The sequence below is a fragment of the Cucumis sativus genome, chromosome 4 (genome assembly GCF_000004075.3).
Source record: "Cucumis sativus cultivar 9930 chromosome 4, Cucumber_9930_V3, whole genome shotgun sequence".
NCBI classification, from domain to species: domain Eukaryota; kingdom Viridiplantae; phylum Streptophyta; class Magnoliopsida; order Cucurbitales; family Cucurbitaceae; genus Cucumis; species Cucumis sativus.
In genome coordinates, this window is record NC_026658.2 from 4,173,106 (window position 1) to 4,184,313 (window position 11,208).

At 29.4% G+C, this 11,208-nt stretch overlaps 1 protein-coding gene across 1 annotated transcript; it reads right to left on the bottom strand.

The window, feature by feature from the left end:
- Positions 1 to 1,948: 1,948 nt before the first annotated feature.
- On the bottom strand, positions 1,949 to 7,109 carry LOC101203169 (cation/H(+) antiporter 18). Its single transcript, XM_004146530.3, has 4 exons — positions 6,972 to 7,109; positions 6,351 to 6,553; positions 3,263 to 4,803; positions 1,949 to 2,929 (listed from the first exon to the last, which is right to left on the bottom strand). Exons 2-4 carry the CDS (start codon positions 6,549 to 6,551, stop codon positions 2,254 to 2,256), a joined length of 2,418 nt encoding a protein of 805 aa, XP_004146578.1. The 5' UTR covers positions 6,552 to 6,553; positions 6,972 to 7,109; the 3' UTR covers positions 1,949 to 2,253.
- Between the last annotated feature and the right edge of the window lie 4,099 nt (positions 7,110 to 11,208).

Genomic DNA, 11,208 nt, shown 5'->3' on the forward strand with positions numbered 1-11,208 from the left:
AGATTGTTCTCTTTACTCCTCAATTTAGAATATAATTGAGAACTTGAATAATATTTTTTATAAATTTATTTTTCTTACATTCAAACGAGAAAACCCTACACATATTCAAACCGGTAGGAAAGTATATCAAAAGACATCAATAATAAATTCCAATACATGTGACTCTTCAAAGTAATTAGTAATTAACTATTTTCTTGTATCTCGACTATACATGCATATGCAATAATGCAAATATGTATTAAGTTTAGATTAATTTAGTTTCAACACTAAGTTTTCATCCAATAAAATTGGTGGTTCGAAAAGTGTTATTAGAAGAGGTTTAGGGTATCAATGATGCATCAAAACGTCATAAACATCCTATTAGGCAATTAGTAAAAGATGATGTTATTTCTCTAAAAGAAAGAAAATTTGTGTGTACTATTTCTCGCCATTTTACCATCTTTGTTTGATTTAGTTCCCAAAAAATAATATATGCCATATATATATATAACATGTCAAAACATTAATTACTCGAGTAAATTATTTTTACTAGAATTCATTTATCTATTTTATGGGATTATGTTTAGGCCATTTATAAGTTTGATAAAGTATCGTTCATTCCATCCTTGAACTTATACCAATAATTTAAATTTAGATCATATTATTTGAAGATTGAGATGATACATTTAGTTAAATTAGTGGGTGATACATTTTTTGTGGTACAATTAGTCGGTGACACTTTGACTTGAAAACAACCGTAGGAAAGGAAAGAAAGATGCAAAAGGGTTTATATATTCTTTATTATCTTTTAAGAAAAAGAAGGTTTAAATTTATCTACAAATTTGACCATATACCAATGGGAGAAAAAAATTGTTTGTGACACTTGTTAGGTGTCATTGAATCTCAATTTTATGGTATAGAAAATTTTGAAACAAAAAACCAAAAAAGGAACGTCTCATAATCAATAACATCGTTGAGATTAAATTAACTAGAAGAAAAGCTAAACAGTAATAATTGTTTTAAAGCTAACGTTTTATGTTAACGATAATTTACATAACCTTCATTCTTATGGTAGAAGACTCAATCGTCCAACTCATAGTTGTTGTGAAAAATATCATATCGAAAAGAAAAGAAAAAAAATTATAAAAATAAAAAACTCTAAATAAATTTAGTTATTCTTACTTTTGATGGATGATTTTTATTTATATTTAGAATATAAATGCAAATTTATTGGAAATACTTTCTTTTATCAAGAGAATATGCACCTTTGATTTTTTTTTGATAATTCTCTAAATTAAAAAAAATTAAAATACTCAACTATTAGTTTGGGATAGAAACGGTTTGTACTTTAATTAAAAGACAATAATATGAACTTTCACAAGGTCAATAATACTTTCTAACTTTGGATGATGAAAGATTAAAAAAATAGGGTGTTTGTAAAAATAACAAAAAAATTTATGATAATACGGTTCATGTCGCTTCATTTTCTAAATTGCAAAAATATCAAATTTAAAAGGGATAATCATTTGATATATATTTAATTAATTATCATATTTGTAATCGTAAAAAATAGGTGTTATGGACCATTTTTTCCTAAATTCTTTTTATCATATGATGCAATTTTCCAATTTTTTATTTTAATATAGTTAGTATATGGACTAACATAATTAGTACCTTGATCCAAAAGGTTATTACATCAGTACTCTAAGTTTATGGGAAAAAAAGTTTTAAAATGTTTTAAATGATATAGAAGAATAATTTTATGTTTTTAAAATGTTTTTAAGGTGTATAGTTGTTAGAACAATTTTTTAAAGTTAAACGTAAAGTTCCAAATTAAATTAAATCATAAAATCCTACGAAATCCCGCAAAGCCGATCAATAAAAATGATGAAAAGGGGTAAATAATAATAATTAGGAGAAGAAGAGCACCTCGATTTTTGTGAGGCTAAATTTTAAAATGAAACGACAATAGCCATAATGTACACTTTACCATTAAAAAAAAGACTCAAATACAACATTATAATGTACTTATTGATCAACACCATGAGATGCACAATGATAAATGCATCTTAAAATGTACATGAGCTTTACTCCACATCTTTTTTAAGAGAAAAATACATAGGTACACTCGAAACTATACCTATATTTGTACACATCTCATTCAATTTTTTTTTATCATGGTTTTCCACGTGTTATAGAGTGAATGAAAATAGTAGGTTTTAGGGATTTAAACATTTTTTAAAAAACATTTAGAAAGTCAATCCAAACAACTCATTACTCAGTAACTTCTTCGGGTAATACTGTTGCTGTAGAGGTGGACGAAGAAGGCAACAATGGACCTCGAAATTGTTGTACCACCAACACTGAAGCTGATGTTGAGATCTCTGTTGATGTCAACAAGTTGCCGATAGGACCCAACTCCGGGCAATCGCCACCTTTGAAATGAAGACTCTCTATTACTTGACCTTCAGGGGCTCGACCCACCAATATCAAATTACACCTACTAAATTCTCTTATTACTTCAATTGTGTCATTGTATTTGGTCACTGTTCTCTCCTCATATCTAATTGACTCGTCATCTATTTTCTTCACATTGAACTCCATCAACACTTTTTGATCCATGAGTGTTGAAGTATTAGTATCATCTTTGGAATGCATGTCGATTACGGTTGATTCTGTAGCCATGTCAGAGCTAGGAAGAATATGTACGATGTTGAGGGTTATTCCTGGATGCTCTACCATTCTTCGACCATAGGCTAAGGCTTCACGATCGTCACGACCTCCGAAGAAGAAGACGGTTATTGTGGAAGAGACATTGCTAGCACATATGTGGGAGCCACCTCCAAGACCTCGATCGACTAAGATCCCGACGGAGCATGGTGGTTGTTCGAGAACCTTTTGATTAACCCATCGAAAATCAGTCCGTGTTGTCTCCAAAGATCCATCAAACCTGCCCATTTGTTACTAATGGTGTCAAACAACCTCTGTGAAAATGGTGCTTCATTCAAAATGAAGTGGAAGTAAACTATTATATTGGGAACTTTTTTCACTTTTTTCATCCAACTTAATATGAAAAATATTCAAGTGATGGTTGAATCACATGCATTTATCAACTTTATTTATACCACTCACCTAATTAACTAACTAAAACAAATTAGAAGAAAATTCATATTTTTAAGAAAATAAATTTATTAAAGTTTTTTTTTAAAAAAAAAAATTAACCTCAAAATTGATAAAATAAAAACAAAATATAAATGAAGAGAAAAAAGAAAAGTAAAGAAACCTTTGGTGTTTATGGAATGGAAGGATGATAATGGCGGCCCGTTTTCTCTCAGCACTGTTACAAACATCTTCATGCATATCTGAAAACGGAGAAATGGCCGTCATCGGACGTATTGACACTCGACTAAGCTGCTGAAATGCCTCAAACGCTACAATAATTTGATCTGAATCCGATTTCCCTCCTTTATTCCAAAACGGCAATCCATTCTTTCTTGCTCTGTTCACCATTACAATCGCCGACGACCTCTCCGTCAGCTCCATCAAATGCATTGCATACACACAAAGCCGCCGCCCACGACCTTCTTTTCCACGACTCACCTCAATCAAATTCAAAATCGATGGAATGTTGTTAACAGAGTGAAAACAAGCCAAAACCCTCAGCTCTGAATTGGGTTCATCTCGCTCGATTGTTCTGTTTATGTATTCCGATTTGCTCTTTCTTTTTGCTGGTTTATAAACCGCCATTACAATTGGGGTTGTGATGAATGTTGTGATTATAGCCATTAGAACTAAGATTGCGAATGTTTGATCATTCAAAACTTTTCTGTCTTTGCCGATGTTTAAAACGATTAATTCCACTAACCCTTTTGTGTTCATTAAGAATCCTAAAGCAACTGATTCTTGAAATGGCATCTTGAAACAGAGTGCTACAGAGATTGTTCCGATGATTTTCCCAAAACAAGCGGTGAATACTACCAGAACGAGGAGACCCCATGATTGTGCTCCCTTGATTGTTGCGATGTTAGTTTTTAATCCGCTTGATACGAAATAGAGAGGGAGGAATAAACCCGATACAAGATCTTCGACTTTCTCGACGAGAGCTCCGGCGAGTGGGCCATCCTTTGGCACGAGGACGCCGACGACAAAAGCACCGAATAGAGCGTGGATTCCGATTAAGTCGGTGACGAATCCAGCGGCTAAGACGGTGGATAAAATAGCGCAAATGTAGAGTTCGCTGACGGGTTCGCCATCGGAGCAACGGCGGGAGATCCATTGAAAGACTGGGGGGAGAGCGAAGAAGCAAAACAGAACAAAACCAGCGCCGCAGAGGAAAACCCAGAGGGAAACGAGAGGGGAACGGCCAGTGCCGGAGAGGGCGATGGCGAGGGCGAGGAGGATCCAAGCAGCTATGTCGTTGACGGCGGCGGCGGACATGGCCATGCGGCCGACGTTGGTGGTTAAGAGCTTGAGTTCGGCGAGAATGCGAGCAAGAACAGGGAAAGCGGTAATGGAGAGAGCAACGCCCATGAAAACAAGAAAAGGAGGGCCACTGACGCCTTTGGAGATGGTGGAACGGAGGACATAAGAGGTTCCGATGCCGAGGACGAAAGGGAGGGTGATCCCTGCGACGGCTATGGCCATTGCACCTTTTCCGGTACGGCGGAGGGATTTGAGATCTAACTCTAAACCCACTAAAAATAGGAAGAAAAGAAGACCCAAATTCGCCAACGTGTCCAAAACCGATAGGCTTCTCGCCGGAAAAACTGTGTGAAGAAATTCTTGGCTCCGACCCAATGCCGACGGTCCCAGCAATATTCCTCCCTGGTAAACCATAAAAAGAAGAAACAAATTCATACAAAATAATAAGTAACAAAAATATTTGCTCTAATTATCTACATAATTTGTCATCTAAAACTCTTCTTCTTCTTCATCTTTTTTCACTCTCTCTCTCTCTCTGTTTTTCTTCCATATAATTATTATTTTTTCAACCATGATTTGGTTGATATACGATAACCCAAACAATCCCACTACCCAACTGATATTATAAGAATGGGTTCGCTCAACTCAATCCAAATTAATAATACATGTATTTATATTTTATTATTAATTGAAGAATATGGAGTAAAATAAAATGTATACTTATGCTTAACAACTGAACAACTCAGCCAACTCGAAAATATAGATTGAATTGGACATGTCTCTCAACTCAATTCAACCCGTTTACACTCATAGATACACATTTATTTAAGTTTTTTCCTTTTTAGATTAAGATGCAGAAAATATACACATAACTATTTTATTACTTTAAGAATTTTTTTTATTATGTATTGGAAAAGATAAATGCATGGATTGGATTAGGTGCATGAGAAATCCTAATCTTATGTTCCCATTTTTTTACATAAAAGAAAAGAATCAATACAACAAAATGATTGGATGCTTGTGAGATTGCACAGAACATAGGTGCATCAAAATTTCCCCCTAGGAATAACAACAATAACATGACTAATATTTTGTAGTTTTTGCTTAGACTTTTGAGTAATGTAATTTATAAATTGAGGGGTTCATTATCAATATCAATATATCGACTCTAATAGATATTAAAAGATAAAATTAAAACAAAGATATATACAATAAATATTTTAATTCTCAATCATATAACACCATATTGATTTGACTATGAAGTAGGGAGCTGAAATAAAAATGGTCACACACCCACAGACAAGTATTATATTCCACCTAGGATTGATTCATTCATTTATCTACACCCAATGGATTAGAAAATAGATCAATGAAATATATAATATTAACATAAGTAAATAAAATAATAAATTCAACCATATGATAATAGATAAATATAATATAACTGTCTAAACATTAATAATTAAATTAGTAGATAGATACGGTTTTAACTAAAAAGATGAATCTATACTAAATATGTGGCTACATCCATCGTAACTTTATTTTTCCTTAAATTTTGTTCGATGTGTGTATATATATATTTTTAATACGATGACATGTTCTATTCCATATCAATTAAATCATAGTCGTAATCGTAAAATATATTCGTGAGATTAAGTTTGAATAGTGACATCTAAGATTAAAAAATTGAAGGAAGCGAATCAAAACATATGGTTTTGGAACCTTTTAGAATAAATTGATTGTGCAGTCTTTAAAGAAGTATTTAAAAAATTATATGAAACTCAGAGTGTATAATTTTATCTAACATGTTAAATAACATCAAATGAAGTCTATTAGTCATTCTTTTGTTGGTATAGAGATGGTAGGTGTAAAAGAAATTAAAAGCATGCAGAGTTGAATTGATATAATTATACGAGAAGTTTCTGTAACTGAGAGAACAAAATACTTACGACAATCTCAGCAATGACTCGAGGTTGTCTGAGGGGACGGAAGGCGAAACCAAGAAGACGAGTAAGAATAACAACCAAACATATCTGAAGAATGGCTAAAGGAAGAGCGAAATCAAGTGGATTGTCGCCTTGAAAGACACCGTTGGACGTTGCTTTCATCACTGCCGGACAGCCACCCGGCGCCGTCGTATTCCCCGCCATTTCTGATCAACCAACCAACCATTAAATTTCATTTCTCAAAAAGTTAGTAAAAAAAGTAATAATAAATCAACACGAATATTAGGAGACTCCTTGTTGTTGGAGAGAAAAATATATATTATTTTTTTCCAAATGCTGTGGAACTTTATTAAATATATATAAAATATCGATCACTCAATTCATTTTCTCAATTATTAAATACATAGAAATGAAGAAAAGGTAATAATAAACGACATTTATGCCATTAATTTGAATAAATTGTAATTTTTTTTGTTTACATAGGCTAAATAATAAAAGGTTTATGTAGATGATTTCATAAATAATAAATAATAAAAATAACTTTGTACTTATTTATATATTAGTCAACAAAATATATATTTAAAACCAATGAAATAAAGTGTCTGAATAGGAAATAATCATCACCTGAATTTTGGTGGACAGAAGTTTTTGATTTGAAAATGATGAGATATCAATATGTTTGTAGATCTCCAAAAGCAAAGTTTGATGAAGATCAAGAAAAAAAAAACTAAGAGGAAGAAGAAATGGGATGAAGAATTTTGGGACTATCACATCCCCTTTTTATATCTAAACAATACCTTCATGTGCATGCTTTATTGTTGGATTTAGGGTTCTTTTGGTAATTTGGAAAATACTATTATTTTTCTTTTATATTGATAGCTACTTCTTCTTATAAATATTTTTTTGGCACATCTTATCCAATATCCATCTCAATTATGGAACTTATACTATAATATAAATAAAATAACTTATACTATAATATAAATAAAATAACTCACTCTCTTAATTATATTCGAATTCGATACTTGATGATTCTGACAATTCTCGTGCATCTCTTTGCAACTTGACAATATACTGTCATATTATTTGTATTGAATTGCTTTTAAAACTATAGATTATTATATCTTTACAAACCAATGTGAATTGCTTTAAGTTAAATACACTTTTAAAGTTTCTACGATTAAGTCAGATAGTACACCTAGCTTGTATTAAAGTAGCAAGTATTTCTTATCCAAATTTTCATACCAATCTTCTTAATCATTTTCATATCAGTTTATCCATCTATTTTTTTTTACTATAAACTAATTTGTATATGAATTTTACTGAGGTTAGATATACGTAAGTGTGCTATTTTTGTTTTAAATTTAATTTTTTAAATGTTTGATTTTGAAAATAAACCATTTTACGAAAAAATTAAATTGTTTGACAACATTCAAAATACCTTTTTATAAGACTTTCAAACTTTATTTTAAATAGTTTTTATACATAAATTTAAAAAATATTCTTTTCCATCCATTCAAATTTCAAACAAACACATATTTTTTTATAAATAAAATTCCAATAATTATAGAAACTTATTTATAGAAATTATCTGATTAATTGTTCCTAAAAAAACAAAAATATTAATTATATGCCAATAAATATGAGCTAATTCATATTTTTATTCAGACTCAAATCTCTCGCTAATATTTACTTATAAACACAACAATGAAAAAAAAAAATGCAATTATTTTTTCTTGAAAAACAAAAAGTTATTCTAACACAAAATTCTAACATAACATAAAAAAAAAGTTTATTTAATTAGGTAGATGTAGATTGAAAATTTGCATTCTTAAATATTAATTATGGTATATATACCATTGAAGTTATTATTATTATTATTTTCAGGTTCTCTTCCATATATATCTAACACGTACCACAAAACTGCTAAATGTATAGCCGCAATTTCAAAAATCAAGATTCCTTTAAAGTAATTAAAAGAAATATTCATCATAAATAAAAGAGAAATCGTTTTTTATTTTAATTAGAAACTCATCAACACTCTTAATAAATTTTATCCTGTATAAATAATATAAACAGCAAATAATTAGCTAAAGAATCAAACTATAGATTTTTTTGAGATAGCATTATATGTCATATGATTGATCAGAATATTCCAATTTTTGAGTGGCTGGATTTAATTTGATGGAGATGAATACTGATGAAAAGATTTTAAAAAAACGTCAATTCATTTTTTAATTTTGAAAAATAAAAAGTGGGATTCCTTGGCACGACTTTTTCAAAAGTTGAAATTTTTTATGGCTTTTATTGCATATTTAAAAAATAATTAAATTTTACATTCATTTGCCTAAAAAATTAGCACACTAATTTTAAAATCAAGTGAATGATGGGTGTGCACGTTATATATGAATAAGCTATTAAAGAAATTTTGACTAAATCAAAATTAAAAAAAGTTAATAATTTTTATTATAGTCAACTAAATTCGCTAATGAATTGCATCAATTTGCCAAAGGTTGGGATGTTCAACAAGTTATTATAATAACCTTTTTTTTCAAAGAAAATAAAGTTTTTGAAGACAAAAAATGTACAACTGTTGTAATTAATTTCTTAGATAATATATTTTTAAATTTTGTTTGGATATAATACTTTTTTTATTATTATTATTTATGCTCAATTTTGGTCTCTCTTTAATCCAACCTGTGATTTGGAGTAAAGCAATAAAGATTATTATTATTAGAAAAAAAATTCTCTGCTCTTATGCTTCTTCCTCTTTGAGTGGTTAAGACATGCTTTGGACCCAACAATGGACAAAATTTAAAATTCCTCTTTTCTTGAAATAAATTTAAAAGAAAGAGAATTAATAATCACTTCATGTCTTCTTTTTTTCAATATAACAATTCCACATATACTATCATATTAAATATATATATATATATATGTGTGTATTTATAAATAATTTTCGTGAATTTATCATTCAAAACAAATTTTCATATAATAATATAAGAGACATTTACACATTTTTTATAATATTTTTTAAAAGAATACATTTGATAAAGTAGTTTTTTTTTTTCCTTCTAAAAACTATAAGGAGATTAGTTTTTGATCCATTATACAAAATAAGGGTTACAATTTTATTTTCAAATGTAGAGAATACTTGCTTTTTTTTTTTTCTATATTTAAAAACAAAAATATAGAAAATAGTCCCCAAACATTAGCTCTTTATTTTTCAAAAAAGAATAAAATAAAAAATTGAAACCCTAAGCTCTGACTATTTGTACTTTTTTTATTCCAATTTGTTTGATATGATTTGTTGAGAAAAAAGGATTTTAAAAAAAAAAGAATAATAGAAAGAAATAAATCTAACCATATTTCAAATTTCAAAAAAAAAAATTAAAAATCTAATTTTATTTTATTGATTATTACTTTTTTTTCTTTCTGGATTTTGAAAACTTTTCCTAATGAAAAATAGTTATCGAACTTATCTTACAACTTATTTTTTGTACCTAGAAAATTGTTAATGAATTTTCTATGCTTGACCTAACATGTACGGCATTTATAATAGTTTTGTGATTTTTTTTCTTTTTTTGTCTATGTTAATGAAGTTTTCATTATCATTAAATTTTCTACTTTGGAAAATAATGTTTGTTATATATATATATATATATATATATAAACATTATCTCTAATCTCTATGTGTTGTTTAGTCTAAACCTAACCAATGGATCAGTTTCAATGTTTTGGATTGACTTTCACATTTAAACCATTTGACAAACCAAAGGTGTTTAAATAATTCATTGTTGTTTCTATATATATAATCTTCTAGGTATCATCAATTGGTTTAATAATTTTAGTTATATAGTTTTAATATAAATTGTAAGGTGGGGGATACGGTGGTTGGATGGGAGAAAAAACAAGGATGAGGAAAGTGATATGAACAGAGAAAAAGAGGCCAAAGTTAGATTAGAAAGAAATGATGGAGCTGATTATAATTAAAGTAACATTTTTGTTTTCTAATTTTTTATTTTCATTTGATAGTAGATCGCAAAATTAACCATAATGTTTACAAAATATAATTTCACAATCTATAAGCCTTAGACTTATTTTGAATAAAGTATTATATTCTATTAGGTCACCCTTTCATTCACCATTGAAAGGAACCCTAGAGGCATCCCAAGGGTAAAGGAAATAATTACTAAGTAGATTTATGTCGTTGTCTTCCGAATATGGAAAATAAATATTGATATTTGAAAAGGAATATCCTTAAAATAGAAGAAAATGAAATGAACACCACAAATTTGCTTTGGATATGGCCCCAAAATATCAACTATTCACTGTTTGTTCTTTTCTTTTATTGAAATGTGGTAATGACGTAGCTCTCACTACTCTCAATGTGTCTTTATGCAATGTGAAATGTGAATAATGGAGAATGTCCCCTAAGTTTAGGGCCATTCATGGGTCATGTTGGAATAATAACAACTATATACATGAACTATATATATTTTCACTCACAAAATCTTTCTCTCCTCTTTTAAACATTTTAAGGTTTTGGACGACAAAAATAAATGTATGTTGAGGAATTTCATGACATTTTGTAAAAAATAAGGTCATAACGTATTACGTAGTGATCAACTTTCCTTTTGTTAATTTCTTTTATGATATGTCGGTTGAGGTCGTAATAATTGAACCTTTGACGTTGAGGTTAATACACAAGTACTACTATATGCTAGTTAAAAAATCTTATAGTGAATTAAGATACTTTAATTATATTTTAAAGTAGTGTTTGGAAGGTTCGATTCTCCTTAAAAAGCAGTTGATCAACTAGTGAAGATATAATCTTTTAGTGTGTTACCACTTAAACTCA